Consider the following 27,336-nt stretch of genomic DNA (forward strand, 5'->3'; position numbering starts at 1 on the left):
CATTTACTTGGGACACAAGATCACTAGAGATGGATTGAGCATTGACTATGACCGAGTTCAGAAGGTTTTGGACTGGCCTATATCGCGAACAGTGAAACAACTTCGTTCTTTTCTCGGTTTTGTTGTCTTTCTTCGAAAATCTGTACGGGAGTACTCTCAACTCACACTACCGATGACCGACTTATTGAAAGGTCGTGGACGTAAGTCCAATCAGCCTATCACTTGGAATAACGATTTGGATATGGCCTTCAGACTTTTGAAAGATAAAGTCAAGGAAGCACCTATCTTAGCATTGCCTGATCCTAGTCGGCGGCCTTATGTTCTTGAAACTGATGCCAGTGACTATGCTATCGGGGCTGCTTTATTTCAAGATGGTAGACCGGTTGCTTTTGAAAGTAAAAAGCTAGACGACACTCAATCTCGTTGGCCAACCCTTGAGAAGGAGCTTTATGCTGTGATTCATGCTCTCAAGGTTTGGAGACATTATTTATATGGCTCCAAGTTTGTGGTATTGACTGATCATCAGTCAATCAAGTATGTGTGTGATGCGGATGATTTGAGAGGCAGGAAAGCTCGTTGGGCAGAGTTAATGCAAGATTTTGATTTTGAGATCCGTTATCGGAAAGGGTCCATGAATAATATTGCAGATGCGCTTAGTCGGATTAGAGAGGTGAATACTTTGTCGTTCACCGAGATTTCTACTGACTTATTTCAGTCATTGAGAGGGCTTTGCAGGACTGATAGTTATTTTGGTCCATTTTGGCAGAAGATCCAGGACGGGAGCTCATTGATTGACCAAGACTCGGTGACTGCGCAGTCTACCATTCAGGCTGCAGGAGGTCAGTGGATGATTCGGAATGGTTTGCTATTCCGTAATGACAAAATTTGTGTACCACAGATCCCGGACATTAGGTCCAAGATTCTGAGGGAGTGTCACGACGCCCCCTTCTGCTGGACACCCTGGGGTACACAGGACGCTATCATTAGTGGAACACACTTTTTATTGGCCGAAGATGAAAGGGTATGTAGAAGATTATGTTCTCAAGTGTCAGATTTGTCAGGCAAATAAAGCTGAATGCTTTAGACAGGCTGGGTTGTTGCATCCTTTGCAAATCCCAGGTAATAAGTGGGAAAGTATTTCCATGGATTTTATTACCAGATTGCCAAGAACACATCAAGGCCACGATTCTATTTGGGTTGTGGTAGATCGCTTGACAAAGATGGCTAGATTTTTACCGACCCGGAAGACTATTACAGCTACGCAATTAGCTTGGCAGTTTATCGAGCAATTGTTTAGACTGTACGGGTTACCGCAGGACATAGTCAGTGGATAGGGACTCTAAGTTTACGAGTGATTTTTGGAAACTTGTTTTTGAGAAGTTGGAAACAACTTTGAATTTGAGTTCCTCTGATCATCCTCAATCTGATGGCCAGACTGAAAGAGTGAATCAGATTTTGGAGGATATGCTTCGAGCATATGTATCCAAAAGACAGAGTTCATGGGAGGATTATCTTCCTATGTTAGAATTTGCATGTAACAGTACTAAGCATACGAGTACAGGGTTTAGTCCTTTCATGCTTATGTATGGTTTTCAACCAAGATCACCTGTTAACAGTAGGATTCTCAGGACTTCAGCATGATGCTGCACGTAATTTTTTGCAAGATATGCAGGAAATGTTACAAGTTGCAAAGGAATCTATTAGAAGTGCTCAAGACCGCGACAGGTTTTATTCTAATAGACATCGTTCACCTAGAGAGTTCTCTGAAGGAACGATGGTGTATTTGCGAGTTCCGAAAGATTCCGAGACTTTACGGACAGGTCGATCTCCGAAATTATCCCCTAGATACTGTGGACCTTTTCGTGTTACACGACGGATTGGTTCAGTTGCATATGAATTGGATTTGCCTTCTCATGTGAAAGTTCATCCTGTATTTCATGTCAGTAGACTTAAGGAAGTACTGGGTGGAGCAGATCAGTTAGTTACTCCTCAAGAAATTATAGATGTCCAGGATATGACATTTGTTCAGCACGAACCTAAAAAGATTCTTGGCTTTCGTGAACGAAGATTGCGTCATACGCTTATCACAGAATACAAGATCAAGTGGAAGGATCATGTTGAGGAGGACGCTACATGGGAGACATTGACTTCTCTTCAGAGAGATTACCCTGGCTTTTTAGTGAGCTCAGGAGTGAGCTCTTAGAGGAAGGGGAGTATGTCATGTGCACAGTGGGTATCTACCGTGTGCTATACGCATGCAAGACTAGTTTCGAGGCTTGGGAAAGCTTGGAACTAGGCAAGCTGATTGACGAGCTGAGTTAGGGATATACTAACGGGCGGGCACCCAAGTATGGACGGGCGGGCGGCCAAGTGTGGACGCCGGATGACCGGCCAAGAGCCTATAAAAGGGTGGCCAAGGTTAGTTATTGTAATATAGAGAGTCTCGCGAGTTTGTGAGAGCTCTATGGTCTTGGAGCCTGGATCTAGTGCAGACGTGCACTTGCTTTGTGAAGCCGAGGCCGGCAGCAATCTCGAGGCCCGCGAGGGCAGCTTCGTGGCGGTATGGGACGTCGCGAGGAGGAGATTGGTCGGTACGTCAACCTAGTTAGCTCAGCTCGTGGCTCGGTGGGGACAGCCAAGACTGTGGGCTCGCCCACGGCTGTCATGGTTGGGAGGTGAGTCAGGCCTGCACCCCCTTGCTTGTTTGTTTGTTCGTTTGTTTGCAGGATTCGAGTTCGAACCAAGATCGATCACGAGGGGATCCGTGGGGATTTGACAGTACTTTTAATGTACTAAGTGCACTATGTGTACTAGTGCAATATACATGTGCGATAGGGGAGTCACACACTCATATCATGAGTTGACTTATCCCCACAACTCTCTCTCTCTCTCTCTCTCTCTCCCTTCTTCTCTGTGTGTATGTCTCCCACATGAAACCCTAACAATTAACTCTCCCATTCAACTGGTATCAGAGCTTAGGTAGCTGTCTTGATCCTCTCCCTCTTGGCGCTGATTTCTCTACTGGTCGCACTGTCCATTCTGCCCAACTGGTTGCCTTGCCCAGTCCATGCAGCCCAGCTAAGGCTGCCCAGGCTGCCTAGCGCAGCTAGCCAACAGCCAGGCAGCTGAGCGGGTTGCCCAGCCAACCAGGCGCAGCCAGGCGCCTACAGCAGCAGCAGCAGCGCCCACAGCAGCAGAAGCAACACCAAGCGCACAACAGCGCACGGCAGGTGGACATCGTGGGGAAGCGTGTAGACGCTTGGCCACAAAGCGTAAGGCTACTAGGCGGAGGCAGCTTTACGTGTCCCCGTGAAGGCGAGCTCGAGCGACTGGGTGGCGCACAAGGAAGGGGGCGAAGCGTAAGGCTGGCGGAGCTTCTCTCGAACTGCTTGTGAATAGGCGAAGTCGGCGCAACATTAAGCGACGACGGCGATCTCTCCGTCGCACACGTGGGAGGTCATAGGCCTTTTTCACCAGCGCGTGCAGCCGAGGAGTCGGGCGTCCATACGCAGGCGAACACGACACGCTTGCAGGTGTACGCATGCGTGCGCTTCTAGCAAAACGCGTAGACGTGGGCTGCCCAGCCATCCGTACCTGCACAGCAGCAGGTGCATCAGCATCAACACACTGCAGCAGCAACAGCATCAGCATCAGACGTGCCCCCCCCCTTCTCCTGCAACAACAAAATTCAGTCTGCAAATCTCAGAGAAATTCAAAAATTAAGAGGTATTTGCTTCAATTCTTTGGAAATTTCTTATCAATTCAATCAATTGAGCAGGTACAGGTGCCGAATTGCTCAATTTTTGAGCAAAATTGGCAAAATTGGGTGACATTGGTCACAATCAGGATCAATTTGCAGGAAATTGGATGTCAAAATTTGGGGCTTTTGATGTATTTGTGCAATTAAGCATTCATACATGCTGTATGATGTGAGAAATCGCACATTCAGGCAAAATTGCAGCAAATTGCAGTGCAAATCAAGGGGCTTTTGTGCCGATTGGGTTGATTTGCATGCAGGCACTCGCATTTGATGCTTTGGGCAACGTGTTGATGCCTGTCAAGCACTCAAGGTGCCTGTAAATCAAGGGGTTTTTATGTACTGGATGTATATGTGGCCAGGGGGAAGCACTGTGAAGACTCTGGATGCCTTCATGTGCGTTAATGTACTATGTATGATCAGAAATTGATCTTAAATCAAGGGGCTTTTCAAGATTTTATGCTTGTTGAGCTTAGCAAAACAGCAGGCAAGACTTTTATGCCTTGAATCCTCAGAAATCAGCTTGCAGTCAAGGGGCTTTTGCCCAATTTCTGTTCGGGACTGTTGTATGCAGTGTTCGGGACTGTAAAAGTCTGATTTTCACTCATTTGGACAGCCAAGAGAGCATTTATTGCTACTGTACCTGCTGGTACAGATTTGGTACAGCTTTGTACAAGTTTTGGCATGGCTGCACATTGATTTGAATCATTTGAGTGAGCAAAAATCTCAATTTCAGCTGCTGTACTTGCCGGTACAGGTTTGGTACATCATTGGTGAGCACTTAGTACTGTTGTACAGTGCTTTGGAAGGGGAACAGAGCACATTTAAGGTGCTGTCCTAAATCTGCAGCAACCAGATTTTGGTGATTTCATCACATACAGTGGGAGAAAAGTTGCATTCGTGCTTCCGCAGTGGGAGATAAACTTTGGGAGAACAACTGTGAGCACTTTGTGTGCTTTTGGTGCAGTGTTTGCACATTTTGCAGGGAGTGAGGCATTGACAGGTTGCATATTGCTATGGCAACCACAGGTGAGAGCTCTTCATTGCTTCACATCAACAAGCTTGAAGGCTCACATAACTATGATATTTGGCAAACCCAGTGCTATAATGTGTTGCTCCAGAAGAAGCAGCACAAGCCTATCAAAGAAAGGGGTGTAATGCCCGCTTCTCTTACTGCTGAAGAGTGGGAAGATATGGATGAGCTGGCAAGATCCACCATCATGTTGTCTGTGTCAGACACTTTACTTTTCAGCATTCGTGAAGAGAAGACAGCTTGGGGAATGTGGCAAAGATTGCAGGACTTGTATGCCCAGCAAAGTGCCTCAAGCAAAGTGTATTGGTTGAAGAAACTCATAGGTCTTCAAATGAAGGAAGGGGCGTCTATGGCAGCCCATCTAAATGAGTTTAATGGTATTGTCAGCCAAGTTATAAATCAAAAGTTGGCAATGGACGATGAGTTCAAAGCCACTTTTCTCTTATGCACTTTGCCAGAGAGTTGGGACACATTCAGGACAGCCACTAGCAATTCAAATGCTATGCTGTCATATGCAGATGTGGAGGGTGCTCTTCTTCAAGAGGAGATGAACAGGAAAAACAACTCTGTTGGAAAGTCCAATGCAATGAATCCACGTGGGAGATCCCAGCAAAGGGGTAAAATCCAAGAACGGGGAAGGAGCAAGTCCCGCTCCAAAAAGGACTTGGAATGCCATTATTGTGGCAAGAAAGGACATATCAAAAAGCAATGCTACAAATGGAAAAATGATCAAAAGGAAAAGGGAAAAGGCAAAGACAAAGACAAAGATGAAGCCAAAGATGTAAAGCCAAAGGGCAAAAGTGGAGTCAAGATTGAAGAAGTCAATGTGTCACATGCAGGTGACAGTGAGGATGAGGTCCTATTCACGTCTTCACTTGATGCCCATTCACTTCTTGCAGGAGATGGTCATGCAATGCACTCATGGATCATTGATTCAGGTGCCTCCTTTCATGTCACAGGTTGCAGAGACTTGTTTGTCAGGTATACTGCTGGCAATGAAAGAGTAGTTTATTTGGGTGATAACCATGCATGCAAGATTCTTGGCAGAGGTGATGTGAGGCTTGTGTTTTCAGATGGCTCACAGCTTATGCTCCATGATGTCAGGCATGTGCCTGAGATCAAGAAGAACCTGCTTTCTACTGGACAGCTTGATGATGCTAATTATGTTACCACATTTGGTCGTGGAAAGTGGAAGATTAGTAAGGGCTCACTAGTTGTTGCCAGAGGCTCTAAGGTGGACACTCTTTACTTCATGCATGCAGGTGTTTGTCACCATGCTAATGTAAATGCAACCGAGCTGCCGGAAATCTCTATGTGGCATAGCCGGTTGGGACACATGAGTGTCAAAGGAATGGAGCAATTGTCTCGTTTTGGTTACTTGCCTTCTCTAAAGTTCTCTAGTTTTCAGTTTTGTGAGCATTGTATATATGGTAGGCAACTACAGTGCCCCCACAAGAAAGCTCTTGGACAGAAAGATGCTCAGTTAGAGCTTGTGCATACAGATGTATGTGAGATGCCTCAGCTTTCTTTGGGAGGGGCAAAATATTTTGTGTCTTTTATTGATGATGCCACACGCAAGGTGTGGGTTTATCCTCTTCGTTTGAAGAGTGATACATTCTCAGTGTTTGAGAAGTTTGTTGCTCTTGTTGAGAATCAAACTGGCAAAACATTGAAGGCTTTGCGTTCCGACAATGGTGGAGAGTATATGTCCAAACAGTTTCAGGACTTTTGTGATGCTAAAGGCATCAAGAGGGAGCTCTCTACTCCTTATGATCCTCCACAAAACGGGACAGCAGAGAGGATGAACAGGACCATTCAGGAGAAGGTCCGTTCTATGTTGTCACATGCTGCATTACCTCATGGTTTTTGGGCTGAAGCTGTTATGACAGCCGTTCACCTTATAAACAGGTCACCTAACACGAGGCTTGGTGGGAAAGTGCCAGAGGAAGTATGGACAGGGAAGCCTCCGTCATACAAGCACTTGAGAGTGTTTGGTTGCGTTGCGTACGTGCACATACGCAGGGAAATGCGCACCAAACTTGATCCTAAGTCTCACAAATGCATATTCCTAGGATATGGTGACAGAGGTGAAATGGGGTATAGACTTTGGGATCCCGTGAATAGAAAGATTATACGCAGCAATGATGTCATTTTTGATGAAACATGCATGTATAAGGAGCCTGCAAGGCAACAGGAGCCTAGCAGAGTCATCTTTGATGATGATGGACATCATGGACAACAACCAAGGGCTTTAAATCAGCCATTACAGTAGCAAAACCAGCCCTTAAATGGTGCTGAAAATGGTCCAAATGGATAGCCAGAGATGGCAGAAGATATCCCTATGGATATCCCACAGTTAGAGGAGATACCGGGCATGATTTTTCAGCCTTATGGCATGGAACAGGAGCCACCAATAGGTGATATGCAGGCTGGACAGCAACTTGCAAATGATGGTCATTGGGTACGGAGGTCCACAAGACCCTCCAGAGCCCCTGACAGGTTTGTTCCAGGGGTTGACTACTTGATGCTCACTGACTGTGGGGAGCCCTCATGTTATAAGGAGGCTTTACAGAGGGCAGACAAGGCTCTTTGGGAGTGTGCCATGAAGTCAGAGATGGATTCTCTGCACAAAAATGGAACATGGAAGTTGGTGCATTTACCTACAGGCAAGAAGGTTTTGCCATGCAAGTGGGTTTACAGGCTCAAAGTTGCACCAGATGCAAAGCCAAGATACAAAGCCAGGTTAGTGGCTAAGGGCTTCAAGCAGGAATATGGTGTGGACTTTGATGAGATCTTCTCTCCAGTGGTCAAAATGACCACACTTAAAGCTGTATTAGCTTTGGTTGCTCATGATGATCTGGATTTGATTCAGATGGATGTGAAGACTGCTTTTCTTCACGGTGATCTCCATGAGGAGATATATATGCAACAGCCAGAGGGTTATGCAGTAAATGGAAAGGAGAAGCTTGTATGCAAGCTGAAAAAGAGTCTTTATGGGCTCAAACAGGGATGGCAGTCTATTGATCCTCATCTTGTATGTTGATGATATGTTGATTGCCGGAAAATCTTGTAAGGAGATGGATGCCTTGAAGAAGAGGCTGCATCAAACCTTTGATATGAAGGATTTGGGTGATGCAAATCACATTTTGGGTATGCGGATACTTCGGGACAGAAATCAACATGTCTTGTATTTGTCTAAGAAGGAATACATTGGCAAAGTTTTGCAGAGGTTCAATATGGATGGGGGGAAGAAAACTAGTACTCCTTTGCCTCCATATGTGAAACTCAGTGCTATGGACAGCCCACAGTCAGATAGTGGCAGGGCTGATATGGCCAAGATTCCGTATGCTTCAGCTTGTGGCAGTCTCATGTATGCCATGGTTGCTACTAGGCCGGACATTGCATTTGCAGTGGGAGTGGTTTCTAGATACATTGCCAACCCTGGCAAGAAGCATTGGGAAGCAGTGAAAGGTGTCATGAGATACCTGAAGGGCACACAGGATATGTGCATTTGCTTTGGCAAACAGGATGCATTAGTGCATGGTTACATGGATTCGGATTATGCCGGTCATCTAGATAACCGGAAGTCTACTACCGGTTATGTGTTTACATTCACAGGAGGTGCTTTGTCATGGATATCCAGGATGCAAAAGTGCACTGCCTTATCTACTACAGAGGCCGAGTATATTGCAGCCACAGAGGCTTGCAAGGAGGCATTATGGCTATCTCGGTTAGTGGTTGATTTGGGTTATACAGGGGATATTCCATTGTTGCATTGTGACAGTCAGAGTGATAGAGAACAAGCAAATTCAGCTTGTTAAGATTCATACGGATGACAACCCGGCTGATCTGTTGACAAAGAGTTTGCCTCCGGAGCGGTTTGCTCATTGCAAACACTTGATGGGCATTGGATGAGGCCAGTTTCAGCCTTGATATGGCCTTGTATATTATCATGTACATGCTGATTTTTTTCTTTTCCTTCATTTAAGGGCACTTTGCCTTTAAGTGGGAGGTTGTTGGGGTAAAGGCATTATGCGCACCCTTATAGTGTGTACAAGCCCATAAGTTTTAGTACATAGTACACTTAGTACTTTTAATGTACTAAGTGCACTATGTGTACTAGTGCAATATACATGTGTGATAGGGGAGTCACACACTCATATCATGAGTTGACTTATCCCCACAACTCTCTCTCTCTCTCTCTCTCTCTCTCTCTCTCTCTCTCCCTTCTTCTCTGTGTGTATGTCTCCCACATGAAACCCTAACAATTAACTCTCCCATTCATTTGGAAGTTGGCACATTTCTTTGATACCGGGAGTGCAGATGCCTCCGGGAACCTAGCGCGAGACCCTGGCTATGTATGCATACATGAGGTGTCTCTCTCCGAGCGGGAGACAGTCGCTATGGGACACAGCCACTGGCGCCTGGTCCGAGACTCTTGCAGCACACCGGGTGGGCAAATTCGTAGCCGCTCGGATGGGGATTACTCTCCATCCAAGCCGCTTGCGAAGGCCCGCCGTATGGCTGAGATAGCCTCCACCTCAGCAGGTCATCCATGAGGATCATCTCATGGAATGTACAGGGCCTTGGCGGCGCACACTATGTACGCTATCGTGGTTGTTTGAGGCAGGAGCTTCAGAGATGCCTGGTTGGGGGCAGTATTGATATTCTGATGATGCAGGAGTACCATTTGAGTGAGAGCAGGATTCGGAGATATGGTTCGGTGATGCCTGGTAGATGGGACACATTTTGGTCTGCAGGTTTTGGCCCCTTGGGTGGGGAGGGAGGAGTATGTATGGTCATTGCGGATGTATGGCCGTAGGCCATTGTGGATCGCGGGGTCATTGTGCCTGGTAGAGCGCAGTATGTTATTCTGAGGATGCACGATGAGCATTTTGGTGTGCTCAATGTCTATGCGCCCAATCATGCTAGTGCCAGAGCAGAGTTCTGGACCCTTGTTACAGATGCATTGCCCGAGGCCGCACATTGGTGTGTCGGGGGAGACTTCAACATGCTTGAGGACCCGGCCGATAGGGTGGGAGGCAGTCATGTTACAGTGCACGGCACGGAGCTTGCAGCTTGGGAGCAATTTTGTATGACAGTGCGGATCACTGATGCATGGCAGCATGAGGCTTTCTCCCGTTCTCAGGACAGTCTTAGTTTTTCTCGGTTGGATCGCTGGCAGGGAGGGACTAATCTTTCACGAATTGATCGCTTCTATGTGGGCAACAGGTTCGGGGAGCGTGGTGGCTCCGTTGGCATTCTTGCTGGCACCTCTTTTTCAGACCATGCGCCAGTTATTTTGACACTCGAGAAGAGGACACGGGAGACCAGCTTGCAGTTGAGGATCCCAGAGAGGATACTTACAGACCCCCGTCTTTTTGAGGACATTGAGAGGATATGGCATGATAGCCAGAGCTTTGACCTGGATGCAGCAGGCCAGTGTGCCCAGGGACTCATCGAGCTCAGCTCTTTTTTGCACGCTACAGCCTTGACACGACTGGGAGAGACACGAGAGCGGGAGCGTCGCTTGAGACGTAGCCTTGCTTCGCTCCAGCGTCTTCAGGAGCAGCAGCCTACATGTGAGTGGGTGGCGTCCCAGCTGAGCCAGGCACGCCAGGAGGTTAGAGAGGCAGAGGAGCAGAGACACGAGTTCTACTAACATCGCCAGGCCTCTCAGTGGACGCAGCTTGGTGATAGAGTGACTGGGGAGTTTTTTGAGATCACCGGACCCCGCCATGCTCGAGCAGGAGTACGCCAGCTCAGGAGGCAGGATGGATCGTTAGCCACTGAGCCCGGGGAGATTAGAGCTATTGCCACTGAGTTCTATAGAGACCTGCTTTCAGCGGAGCCAGCCACGGAGGCACGTGATGCTTGGAGACAGACTGTGTGGGCCCATGTGCAGAGGAGGGTCACAGATCGTATGCGCACAGTTTTGGGTGAGCCCCTTTCAGAGGATGAGCTTGTTGAGGCTTTGAGGGTCCTTCCGCGTCATAGTTGCCCTGGGGAGGACGGATTGACACCTGCCTTCTTTATGCGCTATTGGGACCTTTTGGGGCGAGGCCTCCGCAGGGGTTTTCAGTATGTTTTTGACACTGGGGTGATGCCACAGAGTTTTTCAGAGGGCTTGATCTTTCTTATCCTCACTGGGGAGGGAGTGTCAGATGATATTCGGCATTGGAGGCCTATTAGGATCCTCAATACTGTCTACAAGGTCCTAGCAAAGGCCTTGAGTTTGAGGATCCAACCCTTCCTTGGGGATTTGATTCATGCTACCCAGATAGGATTCGTCAAGGAGCGCAGTATCCTTGACAACATTTTCACCTTCTGGGAGGCGACAGCCCGAGCTAGATTTCTCGGTGAGGACTTGGTCGTTATGCTTCTCGATTTTGAGAAGGCATATGATAGAGTCAATTGGGGTTTTCTAGAGGGCACTATGCTTCGCCTGGGTTTTGAGCCAGACTGGATTCGAGGAGTGGCGGCTCTATATTCCACAGCTCGTATCCAGGTGTTGATGGCAGGAGGACGGGGGCCGAGTTTTGAGTTGACCAGATCAGTCCGTCAGGGATGCCCTCTCGCCCCGTTCCTTTTTCTTTTCTTTGCAGAGGCTATGAGCATGTATCTGACAGCAGAGGAGGTTGGTTTGAGAGGACTCCAACTTCCGGTCCGGGGAGAGGACCTGCTCGATTCTGAGTTTGCTGATGACACGGGATTGTTTCTACATGGCCAGGAGGCCAATCTACAGAGGGCAGAGCAGTCGCTACAGGTTTTTGGTGTGGCTTCGGGAGCATTGATCAATTGGCGCAAGACAGTGGCTTTTTGGATCAGTAGCGCTCCCGCTCCGGCATGGAGCCCAGACCCAGGTTTTGGATGGATTCCTCTTGGCACAGCAATGCGGTATCTGGGATGCCAGATTGGACTTGATTTGTCACCTGAGCAGCAGATCGCCCCGCTTCTTCTGAGCATTCGGAAGAAGCTTTTATATTGGAGTACAGCTCGGCTATCCTTGGCTGGGAGGGTGGTGGTGACAAATCAGGTGCTTTTAGCGACTATGTGCTATATCACGTCTTGCTGGATTTTCTCGAGCTCTTGCATCAGCCAGGTACAGAGGCTGATCAAGAGGGCTTGGGCATTATAGATCTAGCTAATCAGAGTAGAGCCTTGTTGGGGAAGCTTATTGTTCGGGGGCTGCTTCCAGGCGATGAGCCTTGGAAGGAGCTTCTTTTTCAGCAGCTGCAGGCTAGAGCTCCCCCAGCAGGGGACACTTGGGCACCAGAGATTCGGTGGATCTTCACAGAGATGAGGACAGTCCTCAGTAGAGGATGGGAGGACAGATTTGCCTTGAGTATCCTGCGAGCTTGGGAGTTGCTAAGAACGGGGCTTTCTCAGAGACCTCCCACTTGTGAGGAGGAGCGGGCCAGACAGCCGCTCATCTGGAGCCTCGCGGTACGCACAGAGCAGGGTCATATGCTGGGTTCTCGGCCTCGTCTAGCCTGGGGACCATTGGCAGCAGGCCCAGTGCGCAGTTTTGGAGATTGGCAGGCCTTTTGCAGTCTCCGGAGGAGATCCAGGCGGAGAGGCTGAGTCACTTCAGAGGGGGGCTGATTATGAGGGATGACATTCAGGAGGCACTCACTGAGGAGTGGTTCACACCTTTCGAGCCAGCGGCCCCACGGTGGATGGGAGCCTTTACACAATTGTAGATCCTGATTGCTGTTAGAGCTTGCACTGAGGATGGTAGATGCCTCTACTATGAGATACAGGATGAGGGCAGACTTAGAGAGTGGAGGCGGGGTCTCCTTTGGTTGCAGAGTGCATCTTTCAGAGGATACGGGTAGTGGCCGCCGCTTCTCGGAAGTGGCATATTGATCCAGACCCTGCAGATGTGGACTCTGATTGGCGCATATGGGCATATGCTGTGCGCTCCTTGGCCCGGCTCCAGTGGGACCCTGGCGAGTACGAGTGGCATGATCCTTATGCGTCCTCCGAGGCCATAGAGATCACCTTTTTCCGGTACACTGTTCGTTTGGGGCGGCATATTTTGACTGCGAGGAGGACGGTCTTTCCAGCTGCATCGGAGCACTGGCGGCTTCAGGGACTCTTACAGGAGTTCCTAGAGGATTTTTGGATCAGGCTCTGGGCTAGCAGATAGGCATGCAGGATCTCGGCTTTCTAGTGGCTGGTTGCCCACAGAGGCTCTGCAGTTGGCACATGGCTTGTCTATAGTGGCCTTCCGCCGGCCTGCGTCCGATGCGGCCACCCATTGGAGACACAGAGACATTGCCTATGGGACTGTCCACAGGCGCAGCAGATTTGGCTGAGGATGCTGCGCATTTTGGCCCCCCTCTCTCCAGAGGGCTTGTATACGTGGGGAGCCGCTGCTTGGTCGACTTCGTCAGGGCCAGCTCTGGGATACGAGACGGAGCAGGACAGCCAGGCCATCAGATTCATTGGGGGCCATCCTTGCCTTGTTCCTTCACTGGATTTCTCGACAGCCGGCTGGACACAGGAGAGGGATATGCGATGGGAGCTCCTCAGCAGCCTCACCATATGGTTCACTTGGAGAGCCCGTTGTTTCAGAGCCTTTGAGGGGAGACTGGAGCCACCAGCAGAGACTGTTCGGGCTATCTGGCAGGAGTTGATTCACACCCTACGAGGACAGTATGACCGCATCCGGGGCGACTCGGATCGAGCGATCTTGCGGCGCTAGGCCTTCCACACCACTTGGCGCAATGGCCTTTTCTATACTCTACACGCGGGTACCCCCCGCTGGCACTACAGGCCACCTGTTTGGATCTTCCCCCCTCCTATTGTATGATATAGCCTCTCAGCTATTTGTACTTTTATTTGTACTTTTCTGCACCTAGGGAGAGTCTCCCTAGCTGCCTTGATTGGATCTCTGCTCTGCCTTCTTATGAGCAGGAGAGGGGTTTTGTAGCCCAGTGGGCTTTTATTTATATAACTAATGAAAGGATCTTTTCTCGGAAATAAAGAAAAAGAGCTACTCCCTTGTTAATTTCAGCGTTAAGAGAGTTGCTATCTATTGTTGCAGCCTCATCTCTAGTGTGGGTTGATGCCTTGGACTCCAAGGTGATCCTATAAGCTCCCCTCAGAGTTTTTGATGAGTTTTGGCTTGCTTTGGACCAGATCTCAACAGGTTTGACCAGTTTTTTGCAGGTTTGACCAAAGTTGAATGTGTTAATCAATCCGCTCAGGTTTGATCAGAATTGACCTGCATCGACCAACTTTTGACCAGCGATTTTTGACCAGTTTTGATTCATTTTGACTATTGTTGATGAGTATTGACCAGATTTGGCAAGTGAGAGAAAGCAATGGGCTCTCTCCTTCCCTTGTGTGTGTGTGTGTGTGTGAGAGAGAGAGAGAGAGAGAGAGAGAGAGAGAGAGAGAGAGAGAGAGAGATTAAGTGTCTACTAAAGACCCAATGGGCCTATGAGACCAAACTGAACAATAATGTCCATGGCATATCTCATCATGGAATGGAAAATCAAATAGAACGAATCAAAACTATGTCAAGGGGGTGATGCAAAACTGTCCATGGAAATCTCATCATGGAATACGAGGAACATGAAACATGAGAGGAGCATCAGCCCCCAATAGATGGTATACCACTCTCCAAAATATCAAGCATGGGGCTTATGAGTATGGCCGAGAGGTCTCCCTCAGCTACGTTATGTGGAAAGGTAGCACGATGGCGATGGAGCATGTCCTAGATTTGGAGTTGATGAGGGGATCGTGGCCACGACGTCTAGGGGCTTGAGGTCCCATTGAGTGCAGAAGTCTTGTAAGGCATCCAACTGTCTTTGAAGCCCCTTGGCTGAATTTGAAAGGAGGACGATGTCATCTGCATAAAGTAGTAGGGGAAAAGAAAGTTATATTAATGTCTTCAAAAGACCCAAAGGGTCTATGAGACCAAAATGATGTGTACATAGTGTCCATGAAATCTCATCATGGATGAAATAAGAAAAAGCAACAATAAACTATCATAATGCTCATCACTCTCCTCCTCTCTGCACAATCTGCATACCCTCTCCTCTTGGGGGATCCGTGCTGCTCTGCCAGTCTCGATCTCCAATCGATGTGATGAAACTCTTTAAGCTGACCAATAGCCACTCGGGAGCTGTGTGGTAAAAAGCCCTCCATGTATCTAGGCCTCTCTATAAATCCATCATCAGTGATACTCATGAAGTGATCTCTATAGTATAGCATCTTCGGTGGAAGAGGCTGTGTAGGTGATATCCATGTCTCTCGTGTATAATACATGGTCAGTGGTAGAGAAAGCTCTCCTGAAGCCTGCCTGCCCTGATGAGCGTAAACCTGCTCGCTCAGCATATAAGCTAAGCTCTTGCTCCAACACTGCACCATAGAGTTTGGCCAACACGTGGGAAACCATAACCGTCCTGTAGTTGCTCGGATCGAGCATATCCTCTGTTTTGTGAATCGGCACAATGGTGTGCATCATCCACTCCGCAGGCAAACCCTCTGCTAGTGCCCTGTTAAACAGGTGTGCAAGAAAAGGAGCCAAAGAATCTACTGCATATATGAGATGCTCAACCTGCAGGCCCATATGGTCGGTGGCCCATCCATGCTGTAGGCGGCGGATAGCTTCCTTTACCATCGAGTGGGTAAAGAAGCTAGCTATGGTAGGTCGAGGCTCTTGTGGCTGAGGTATAGGTGGCTGCTGTGGGGCGTGGTATAGGCCCTCTGCATATGTGTGCCATGTCTGTGGGTCTGAAATAGGTGTCGGTGTCCGAGGCTCTCTGAAGTGCCGCCATGAGATAGGGCTATCTCAACTCATGAAGAAATGAAAGATCTCTAGCTTCTCTATCTCTGCGAATGCCCGCCTTTTGCAGCGAGTAAGTCTCCTCATCTCTCTCCTCGACTCCTGCTCTGTGATGGCTCCCAAGGCTCTCTGTATGCGGAGCTGTGAGTATATGGCTGTGCACTCGTCATCATACCATTTGTTCTGGGGCATAGTCCCAGATCTCGCAGGCTCTCCTGAGTGGACACGATGTGGGAAGCTCTGTAATGCAGTCGTGTGTAGGAGTGATGCCAGCTGGGTTGTAATGGTATCCATAGGTGCCAGGGGATCCATGAGTAGGAGCCCATCCTCTACTCTGCCAGTGTATATGTCTGCCATGTCATGTGAAGTAAATGGTAGTGTGTGGCGTCGGTATGTGGGGGGCTGGTGATACTGGTGATCCGGCTGATCTGCCCCAATAGGACGAGGTGGAATGGAGAATGAGGTGACAAGCTGTGATGCCTCCAAAGACCCCATAATGTAGTCTACCACCGTGCCTCCGGTCCTTGTATGACCCCCATGTGGGAAGCATGTCAGCCCTCCTGATCCCGGCCACTGTAGCATCCCGTTATAAATAACGAGAGGATGCTTGGCTCCCGAGCAAAGCAGCACGAGCGGGTGGATATGAACAGGGAGAGGCCACCGGCGCGTAGCGCGAGCAGGGGGCCTGAGGAAAGGTGGGTGGGATAAGGGGAGCCGACCAGCGCAGCGCGCAAGTCGCAGGTGGGTGCGAAGAGAGCGAGAGAGAAAGAAAGAAAGAAAGAAAGATTTTATTAACGTCTTCCAAAAGACCGAACTCGGCCTATGAGACAAATCGGAGTACATGTATGGGGTATCCTCTGTCATCCCAACAAAATGAAAAAGTACTGAATAAAAAAGCTGAATCTGGGTGTGCAGGGGATGGAGCTCTATTACTAGGAGAATGCAAAGCTATATGCATGGAGTATACAATCATGATATGCAACCTAGCTAGCTCCATCCTGTACCATACTGGGGGTATAAAATGGTATACATTAGTGAAGGGGGTGTCCACAGCTCCCTGAAGAACATGCCTGGGTGTGCTCTGAAGCGAGCCAATCGCTCCGCACCCTCTCTGTGAAACTGAGCTCTGATCTCTGTCATCTCTCTCTGGTATAGGCGTGGTGTCCGAAAGCCAGGTGTCCTCTGTCTCCTGCGGGCTCTAAGTGTCTCTGCTCTCTGGAGAGTAATTCCCTGCCGTGTAGGGGCTGGGAGGGGTATGGATCTCTGAAAAAATGTAGTAATCTGTGTCTGTCGCCCCCCCTCTGGAGCTGTCTGAGCCTGTAATAATGTCTCTCTGTGGCGCTGTATGTCTAGAATGTATCTCCCCAGTATGCGCTGGTCTGCTGCCTCAAAGATCTGGCGTAGGGAATGTGGCTCTCTGAATAAAATGGGATATCTCTCTCTGATGGCTGTATATGCTCTGCATCTGCATACATAATGCTCCTCACTCTCCACCTCCTCTCTGCACAATATGCATACCCTCTCCTCTCGGGGGATCCGTGCTGCTCTGCCAGTCTCAATCTCCAATCGGTGTGATGAAACTCTGAGCTGACCAATAGCCACTCGGGAGCCGTGTGGTAAAAAGCCCTCCATGTATCTAGGCCTCTCTATAAATCCATCATCAGTGATACTCATGAAGTGATCTCTGTAGTATAGCATCTTCGGTGGAAGAGGCTGTGTAGGCGATATCCATGTCTCTCGTGTATAGAGCTGCCATAGATCCTGTCTCAATACTCTGTTCCTCTCACTATGAGAGAGAGTACTCGGAGTGTTGCACGACTCAATGTTGACTAGATTAATGGTGGTGTTGTAAATCCTTGACCAAGTACAATGCTTTTATAGGCTTAGAGCCTTATCTTTTCAATCCTTTTATAGGCTTAGAGCCTTATCTTTTGAGTCAATCACACACTATAGGAGTGACACATGGCATGTGTGCCGACATCATTGCTTACTACACACACGCACACACATATTATCAAGCCTTTAGAGCTTGTTCACACACATAGGCACATATACACATACTAAGAGGTGGTTCACACACAAACATATAAAAGGGCTGTTTCACACATGAATCTCCAAATACCCAATAAACATTGCCTCTGTAGATGCATGGCCTTTGGCTAGTCGGTCAGTGGCTGCCATGGTCATGCAAAAGCGGGGATTCATAAAGATCACTCCGAGCCTCAAGGTATACATACCTCTTGACAATCTCTGCAAGGACATCCCTGTACAAGAAGGATAGTCGTGATGCAATATTATACGATGGGTTAAAAGACCATGACCTTGGGCTGCCAAGGTTGACGGCGGTAAGGTCTCTCTCTATGCAAAACCTCTCCCCTGCATCCAAGTGTCTCTGTAAACCCTCGGCTGAATCTGAGATCAAGACAATGTCATCTGCATAATGTGTCCATGAAATGATAGAATCATGGAAAAAACATGATAAAAAACCCAATTAGATCTGAGAGAAAAACAACAGCCCTGTAGTAGTGTTACAATGCAACAATGATACAATGTAAGGGGATCAAAGTGGGTTTTCAAGATCATTGATTGTACAGAGGCTCTTCACATCCACTGCTTGTGGAGGGGCACTCCGACAACTCTGGAGGATCTATTGGATCTGAAGCTGTTGGGTGGAGCATCTCCTTGGACTAGTGGGTCTTGGGCATCTCGCTCGCTGCTTTGGATCATTCTGTCCAGGGAAACGCCCGAGAGGGGGGGTGACCACTGACACCTATGGTACATGTGCTGTTTGTGTGTGCTGCCTAGTCCGTTGAGGGGCATCCAAGTCAAGCCTATCTCATGGTCGTCGGCGAGGGCCTCCATCCTTGGTCGGGATGCAAGAAACTTGTGATGGTGGGTTGTGAGGTATTTGGGGTCTGCCTCTGTGCCTCTCTACAGCTTGGGCTGCTCATTTGGGGTGCATGGGTGTCCTTACTATCTTTTAATCAATGCTACAGGTAATTTTTGTTTAACTTGAACTTTGCATGCAATGACTTCTTTCTGTGCTAGCGTGAACATATGTTGGACTATCTTTAATTTAAGTGTTAGGCATTACATTTATGATAAGATTTGTTGTTTATTTTTTCCAGGAAATTGAGCTGTTGAGCAAGTTTCAACATGAGAACATTGTTCGATATCTTGGTACTCAAAAGGTTAGTTGTTCCTAGCAAAGCTTGTTATGTGAAGTCAGGATTGAAACTACTTGTTTGGGTCAGTTGTAGGGGCGCCAGGGTATCATCAGCATGTGAGATGTACTTGGCAGTGAGTCCCTCGTGATCCTGTGCCCTCTTATTACGTAGTTTACAGATGGCCTACCCTTTGTGAAGAAGGTGGAGGTGGTGGGGCGGGGATCTGGAGGTGGGGGTAGAGGTGGTTGATGGGGGATATGATAGAGGGAGCGTGCATAGGAGTGCCATGTGTCCGGGTAGGTGATAGGTGTGGGGGGGCGATGTTCTTGGAGTTTCCTCCAAGCCTTTTTGCAGCTCAGCCCTATGAAGAGTCGGTATAATTCATCATCTTTCTAAGCGTAGAACTCCTATTGCTTGCGTTGGGTTATGCGCTGAGAAATCCGTTGCACTTGGCGCTTCGTGATTTGCCCAATGCATACCTCATGGTTAAGACGGGAGCATGTGGCTGGGCATTCATCATACCAACAGTTTTGGGGTAGGGTGGCTTGGTGGTAGACTGCCGCATGCAAATGAAAGAAGCGGTAGCAGATGTGCGGAGAATGCTGGTGAGCTGTGATGTGAGGGCGGGAAATGTCTACCATATGCAGCTCCCAGCTCTAGGAACTATCTCCCATACACCGTGACCTCCGGGTAGGGGGACAGAAGCAAATGTCTACCATCTAAGCTTCCAGCTTTAGGAAATGTCTCCCATACACAGCGACCTCCTCACGGTCCTGTGATGATCTTTGTAGCCGTGTCGGTGTGATGTCCAACTCGTGTAGTCTGATAGGGTCGCCTAGATCAAGTAGTGGGACCTGGTGATTCCTTGTCTTGGCATTGAATTCCTCGAGCAGGAGGACTTTCCCCAGCTGTGAGAACTCCATAATATCTCCATATAATGGATGACTCTGTCCCCAGTAAGCTGTAGTAGCCACACCCAAAGATATTGTGCGTCCTCGTCCTTGTGGACAATGTTGAGAATTTGTCGGAGGTGGGGTCTAAAAAGGGCAGCTACCCCTCCCGAGCCACGTATTCCTAATGTGCAGGTCTTGTCTCAGAAAGTTGACTCCTAGTGGAACCCGTCTAGGTATGGTAAACCCGGCTATGTATCGAGTTTTGCCCCAAATTGGGGAAAATCTAAAATCGACAGAGAAAAAAATGTGGAAGGGCTCAGGTCGACCAGCTGAGAGGGCTCTGTTGTGCCCAGGTGGGGGCACGTGGGATTGTCCGAAGAGGGACGGGGATGAGTGATGGGCATGACCAACAAAGGGTCCCTTGTGCGGAAGCGGGCACTAGCTTATGCCATGTCTCACATATACGAGAGAGAGCGTAGGTGAGTGTTTCTTTTTGTGTGAAATAAGTGCAATTATTCTCTCAATTGAAGAACTTGGATGGTGGTTTTATCGTTTGGGATCTTGGCTATCATGGGCAACACACCTAGTGTGGCATATAATGGGTGCTGCGTATGTTGACCTTGATTGAGCACGGATTACTAATTGAATTCCTCCCCCCTCTCCCCCCCCCCCCCCCCCCCCCCTTTTCCCCCCTTTCGCTTCCCCTTCCCCTTTTTTCTTTGAATCTCTCGTTTTTCTAAGGTTCTGTATGGGACTCTGCTTTGTGGAGGTGTTTAGAAAAAAGTATGCATGAAGTTACCCTGGTTCATGGAGTGACGCTCTCGTGGTGGGCTTGGACTTGGGCATTGTTGTTTAGACAAAAGGGAATTGATAGTAGGGGAATTATGGAGGATAATGTTAATCTATTACACATGATTTTATCCAATTTCTGTATGGATTGAGGGTTGGGGAAAATAGCTGGATGGATAAGGCAGTGACCTTTCTCGTTGCACAAGCAGTTTCAATTCTGGCCTACCCCTCCTCCTCACTCCACAAAGAGGTGAAAAAAAATGAGTGTTCCTCGCAAAATAAAAGATAAAAATTGCTGCATGGATTGGCTGAGCAATGGGCCAAAGGCAGAAAGTGAAGGAGATGTAGGTGGAGGTGTGTTAGAGATTGGTAAGCACTGCCGGGTTGTCCTCAAGTTATTTTTTAATCTGCTGCTTTTTGACACATAATAGAGCCTCCTACTGGAGGGCTGTGTTTGGTATGCCATGGCTCTGGTCCATGGTTTATGCATGCCTTGACTAGAATCATAACTCTTTCAATGGACTGTTTTTCACAGGAACCTGACAAGCTGTATATTTTCCTTGAACTTGTCACTAAAGGCTCACTTGCTTCTCTCTATCAAAAGTATGATTTATTTGATTCTCAAATACGGCTATACACACGGCAGATTTTGAGTGGATTGAAGTATTTGCATGATCGAAAAATCATGCACAGGTTGTTTATATATTCTTTGTAGATTTGCTGATGTTTCTCTTTTGTAGTACACTCATTAGAGTTCTGGACATAAAGGGTGGGGCATAGACTAATGCATACACATCCATTCTGGCGTTCTTATTTACAGAGATATCAAATGCGCTAATATATTGGTGGATGTCAATGGAAAGATTAAGCTTGCAGATTTTGGATTGTCAAAACAGGTTCCTGCTTCCTTCCCCACCTCCCCCCCCCCATTGTTGCCACCTAAAGGGTTGATACTCTCTTGCTTGATACTTTGTTGTCCCTCTAAAGCTTGCAATGTCTCTATAGATCTCACAATTGGATGAACTAAAGTCCTGCAAGGGAAGTGCATACTGGATGGCTCCAGAGGTCAGTCTCTCTCTCTCTCTCTCTCTCTCTCTCTCTCTCTCTCTCTCTCTTTTCATTTTCTGGGGTTTTTTATCCAGACATTGTATCAGATCCACCATGATGTAACTTTTGGTCTCATAGGTCATTATGGCCTTTTGAAGACGTTAATATAACATTTCATTTCATTTCATTTCATTTCATTTCTCTCCATATATATATATATATACCTCTCTCTTTTTTTCTTTTTTTCTTTTTTTTTTCGTGAAATGGTGTTTTATATTATATGTAAAATGTACATCAGCCACATGACAAAAGATCCTCTAAAGGATCGTGACCATGCAAACCTGTACACTAATAAGAAAGCCTCCTAGCCAAATAAGCATCCCAGATAAAAGCATCAAAGATGAGCCAGCCGAGCCGCCGTAGACCATAACGAAATAACATCTGCATCCAGTAGCTGAGCTGAGAGAAGAGAAGAAAACTGCCAAAGCAGCAAACCGCGGATACGTAGAATGTGCCCATGTATTCCAGACAAGGAATCAAAAATGAACCCATTCCGTGTAGTCCAAATATGCCAAAGTCCTGTCCATCTAAGGAAATGGAATATCACAAGGTGACTGTCTGAAGTAATGACTTGAGGACAAATCCCAAATATCCACTGATGAGCCGAAACAGTAGACCTCTCTACTGCCTCCCAAACGCGAGAGACAAAAGACCAAATCTGACGGGCCACTGGACAACTCATGAACAGATGCATAACTGTTTCAGTGCATGTCATGCAGAAGAAGCAAGAGGCCAGTGTAATTTTACGACGGCTCAGCTGATCCCGTGTAGGTAACCCTCCCACCAACATCCTCCAAATGAAAACCTTACCTTGGTAAGGGAGTTTAGATTACCAACCACGCATAAGAGTTTTCTGCCACCATGATTTAGACTTATGCAATCCCCACACCTTATTGGCCTTGGCTGAAACCCAATCTTTCTCTGATACAAGCTTATGATAGACCTGGTTAGCTGAGAGTGATATCAAGTCACCAGATTTACATAGTGCCCAATCAAGCCAAGGCTGATCTGCAGATGGCTGAGGCAATGGAGTAAAAGGCTCAACTGCATGCATGATGTCAACCCATAGTGGCTGAAATGTCCGAGGAACCCTAAAGTGCTGCCGAATACGACGAAACGAATATGGCCTGTCACGACCAGGTATCACAGCATCTCGGATTCTAACCAAGCCTAGCCTGACCATGCGGTTGAGTCGTATGCGTGAAGCATCTCTGTCTGGCCAAACAATGACACGCGACTCCACAAATGTTTCGAACTGCAAAGAGTTCAAAAGTAGTCTTTCATGACCAGGATCCCACCGAGCCAACAGTAGAACTTCATGCCAAGAAAGGAGAATATGCGATAAAATGTGTGATGAGCGAATACGGACAGGATGAGCCGCATTCACAATGTCCCACCATGAAGCCTGTACACGTGTCCGCCCATGTGACAATCCCTCCAACTCAATCAAGTCACGAGCTATGAATACCCAAGGCTGCTCCTGCAAACACATATCCTGAAAAAGCGCCCACCTACGCGCCACCATATGCAAGCGGACATCCAGTAAAGCAGCCCCACCCATTCTTTTGGGCGTCGTAATGTGATTCCAAGCTATCCATGTTTGACCCATAATATTTCCTTGCCTCTTCCACAGCATAAACCGAATGGGAGCAACCAAACGGATGAGAGATTTGTGTGTCCAAGGTAGCAAAGGCAAAAAATAGGAAATCATGCTAAGCATAATAACCTGAGCTACCTTAACCCTCACATGCATAGGCCACCCTTGAGCTTTCCAATACACAAATTTATCGGAGATCCGAGCAGAAATCCAAGCAAGAAGCGCTTGGGGGTCCACATCCACACCCACCGGATATCCAAGATGACGAACAATGTCTCCTGTATGCACCACACGGCCTTGCCACCCTAATGCCTCAAGATCAAATTCTGTGCATACAATGCATAGTCACCAGGGAACGGGAACGGATATGGGAACGAGGGGCCAATCCGGAACGGGAATGGGACCCCTTGCAATCCGGAACGGGATCCGGAACGACACGTTATCATATTTCAATACACATGAGTAGACAAATATACAATTAAAAGCAGGTAAAAAGAGACAAATATACAATTGAAAGTAGACAAAAAAAGACAAGAATTTGATAGCAAACTCAATGACCTTGTTCATATTTAGAAAACCAGAAGTACAATAGCTTGTACAATGTACAGCCACATAGTGAAAGCTAGTTAGCTAAGAACAAAGAAACCTAAAGTCCTAGGTGATATCAAATAGGTGCAAAGATGTCAGCTAGATCATCCATAGATGCATCATGCATCGATGCAGGTGGAGGTGGAGGTGGAGGTGGAGGGTCGTCATCATCCGACTCAGACTGTGGCTCCATATCTATGAAGCTCTCATGGTCAAAGTCACCACTAGCAACCTGGGCTAATAGTCGCAAGTTGGCTGACACATACACAAGGTCATTTGTTCTGGTAGTGAGTAGCCGATTTCTCTTCTTCGAGGCAACATGGCTAAAAACACTCCATAGTTGCTCAATTGGAGAAGAACTTGCATTCTGACTGAGAATGCGCATTGCAAGCCGTTGTAGCTCTGGAGTACCCGATCCGTAGTTCTCCCACCAAAGAGCACCTCCCATAAGTGTCCTATCTTGCTGGGCATCTGCTGAACCAAAATTACCTGTCTTTGCTCTGTACTTTCCCCAAATCAATTCTAATCTTGCTTCTCATCGTAGCATCAGGCACCAATCTGGCAAGGATTTTGTCCCAGCCATTTGTGACTTCTTCATCCGATTCCTGGCCTTTGCCTTGAAACTCTGGATCAATCACAAATGCAGCTGCATGCATTGGTGAGTGATATCGGTCCCACCTTGCTTGACACAAACTTTGAAGTTCTGCCTTTTTTGTTGTGTCGGGCTCCAAAGAAAGGATACGCTCCACCATCTTGTCCATGCCCTCATAAACTTTGCCAATGCAAGGTTTTTTCCCATCCACCATACGCAGCATGTAGATAATGGGCTTCGTAATGTTGACAACATGCTCAATCTTCACCCACAAAGGAGCATCCATGATGTGGGTGTAACAAGTTGTTCCTTGTGTGCTACGGGCAGTGGGCCACGTGCTCCACTCATCACTCACTACAAGCTGCTTGAGAATGTTATGGAGTGCAACTAGCCTCTCTAGCATAATAAAATTATATGCAAAACGAGTTTCCGAATATTTTTTAAGATCCAAGTTTGGGGATCTTTTCCTAAACTCGGAGAGGCTAAATGTGTGCCGAGTGATGAATGAAACTATGTCTTTTCCCTTCGCTATGCATGGTGCTACCCATGAAAGACCATCAATGTCTTTCAGAAGATTATTCAAGCCATGTGCAATGCATGGAGTGAATGTGATGTGTGGATACCTTGCCAAAAGAAGGTCGCCTGCAGCTCGATTTGAGGCCTCCCCATCACCAATGACCTGGATCACATCTTGAGGACCCACTTGCTCAATTGCCTCTGCCCATTCCTCCACGATGACGTCGGCATACTTGCCCGTTGGAGAGGCATCATGGGAAGACACAAAAAATGTGTTCCCTCGAGAGTATGCGATGATGCCATGGATGGATCGAGATTGGCTATCACTCCATCCATCACACCGTTGCGTTGCCACCCTTCCTTGACGTTTTGCATGGCTTGCTCAACAGCTTCCTTTTCCTTTGCCAAAAGCGTGGTTCGAAGGCTCTCCGAAGAAGGGGGAGTGTAGGTTGGTCCAAATTCAGCAATGAGACGAACCATTTCCCGAAAATAAGGGGACCTTGCCACATTGAAAGCGATGTGGTCATGGTAGAAGAACCTTGCAATAGCTGCATCCACGGCTTCTCGTTTGCATGGATTCCAAGAACCCGCAAGAGTTCTTTGCGTGCCTTTGGGGGGTGGTGGTTGATGCACGGAAGAAGAGCCTACGGATGTGGAGAAGTTGCTTGAAGGAGTAGTAAAGAATGATGGGTTCGCAGCCATAGCTCTTGGAGGAGGAGCACGAAAAATCACTTCATTATGCCTAGCTTCTAGCTCTCTCTTTTTCTCAGCTGAGATTGACAAGCATGGTTGGATTTCTTGTCCCGGCTCATGGATTAGGTGACCTCGAACTCGGTTGACTCCCCCATGTTTGGTGCTGCCACAATAGCGACATTTCCACTTCCTAGCTCCTCCGCCTTGATTGGCCTCAAGAATATCCACCTCATCCCACCATGTCCATGCTTCGTTCTTCTTGGCTCTCTTGGTTCCCTTAGGAGGCATTATATGAGAGAGAGAGAGAGAGAGAGAGAGAGAGAGAGAGAGAGATTGTACAATGTACTTGGCTATGAATAATGAGAGAGAGAGATTGTACTTGGCTATGCACACTGTACTTGCAGCTGCAGTGTGCACTCTGTAGGTTTTTATAAGTTCTCAGAGAGGTACGTTTTTTTTAAAACGTTGATATTGACGTTTTTTTTTGAACGTTGTAGGGCAGCCTGGCAGGTCGTCTTTCAACGTTTTAAAAAAACGTTGCATAATCTTTTTTTTTTCCCCATGTTTTTTTTTAAGGGGTCGGCGGCGGCGCTACTTGCAGGTATCCGTTTTTTTTTTTTAATACAAAGGGTGCCCAAAACGTTTTGGGCATCCGTAACCCTTCTATTCAAAAAAAAAGAAAGAAGGATGCGCTATTACGCTGCCGGCGGCCAGAACGTGGAAAAAAAAAACGTAAGGGGTGCCGCTTCGCGATTCATGGAAAAAAAAATTAAAAAAGCGTTCCTCCACGTTCCGCTGTTCCCAAGTTCCATTCCTCCACGTTCCCCCGTTCCACACCAATGGAACGGCGTTCCCATGAGACTATGATACAATGAGGGCTGATTTTGTTGAATTTATTTTCAGCCCAGAAGCCAATGCAAAATTATTCCAAGCTTCCATTGCTCGATCTATATTGGCTTTTTCGGCCCTGAGAAACATAAAAGTGTCATCCGCAAGGGCTTGAGTAACCAATTGCTTGCTATGAGGGAGATGCAAACCAACCACTTCACCATGCGATGCCATAGCATCTAGGCGAGATAACATAGGATGAGTGGCAATGGCAAAGAAAAGAGGGCTAAGAGGACAGCCCTGCCGAAGAGAACGAGTGAGAGAAATACCATCCGAAAGTCCTCCATTGAGCATAATCCGCGTGATAGAGCCAGAGCCAAGTAAGTGCACGAAATTAGCCATTTTGGGACCAAAGCCCATGGCTGTCATTAACTGAGAAAGGAAAGACCAGCTGACATGATCAAAAGCTTTTTCAAGATCCAGCTGCACCATCACAATCTCTTGCTTCTTTGCCTTGGCATAATCCACTCCAATTTGAACATTAAGAATATTATGCAAAATATTCCTACCATGCACAAATCCATATTGATATGGATGAACAAGAGTAGGAAGCACCTTCTGCAAGCGATTGGCAAAAATCTTTGTAAAGATTTTATACATAATACCCATAAGTGAGATCGGGCGCCATTGAGCCAAAGAAGTAGGCGAAGGGACTTTGGGCAACAAACGAAGTATGCCCAACTGCAGGCATATATCCCTCATCCCAAACCCTTTGACAAATAAGCGTCAAAGGCTCTGTAAGCTGATCAGCATATTTTCGGAAAAACTCATTTGTCAAACCATCCCAACCAGGGCTCTTTCCCATGGGAAGTTTGGAGAGAACAGCTTCCACTTCCCCTTGAGTAACAGGAGCATCAAGCTGAACCGCCACATCAGGGTCAACTTGATGTCGTACTTCAGCAAACAATGACTCCC

The 27,336-nt window shown here is 47.5% G+C and overlaps 1 protein-coding gene across 1 annotated transcript in view; it reads left to right on the plus strand.

Annotated features, from left to right (window-relative positions):
• LOC147620037 (mitogen-activated protein kinase kinase kinase 9-like) overlaps positions 1-27,336 on the plus strand; it is an 84,584-nt gene that overhangs the window by 34,808 nt on the left and 22,440 nt on the right. Inside the window, exons 4-7 of the mRNA XM_086772174.1 lie at positions 18,720-18,782; positions 20,976-21,133; positions 21,261-21,336; positions 21,446-21,505. Of these exons, the coding sequence (XP_086628300.1) occupies positions 18,720-18,782; positions 20,976-21,133; positions 21,261-21,336; positions 21,446-21,505 (357 nt within the window). The remainder of the gene's footprint in view (positions 1-18,719; positions 18,783-20,975; positions 21,134-21,260; positions 21,337-21,445; positions 21,506-27,336) is intronic.

The sequence above is a fragment of the Cibotium barometz genome, chromosome 32 (assembly GCF_041138505.1).
Source record: "Cibotium barometz isolate CiBa-2024 chromosome 32, ASM4113850v1, whole genome shotgun sequence".
Lineage (NCBI taxonomy): Eukaryota > Viridiplantae > Streptophyta > Polypodiopsida > Cyatheales > Cibotiaceae > Cibotium > Cibotium barometz.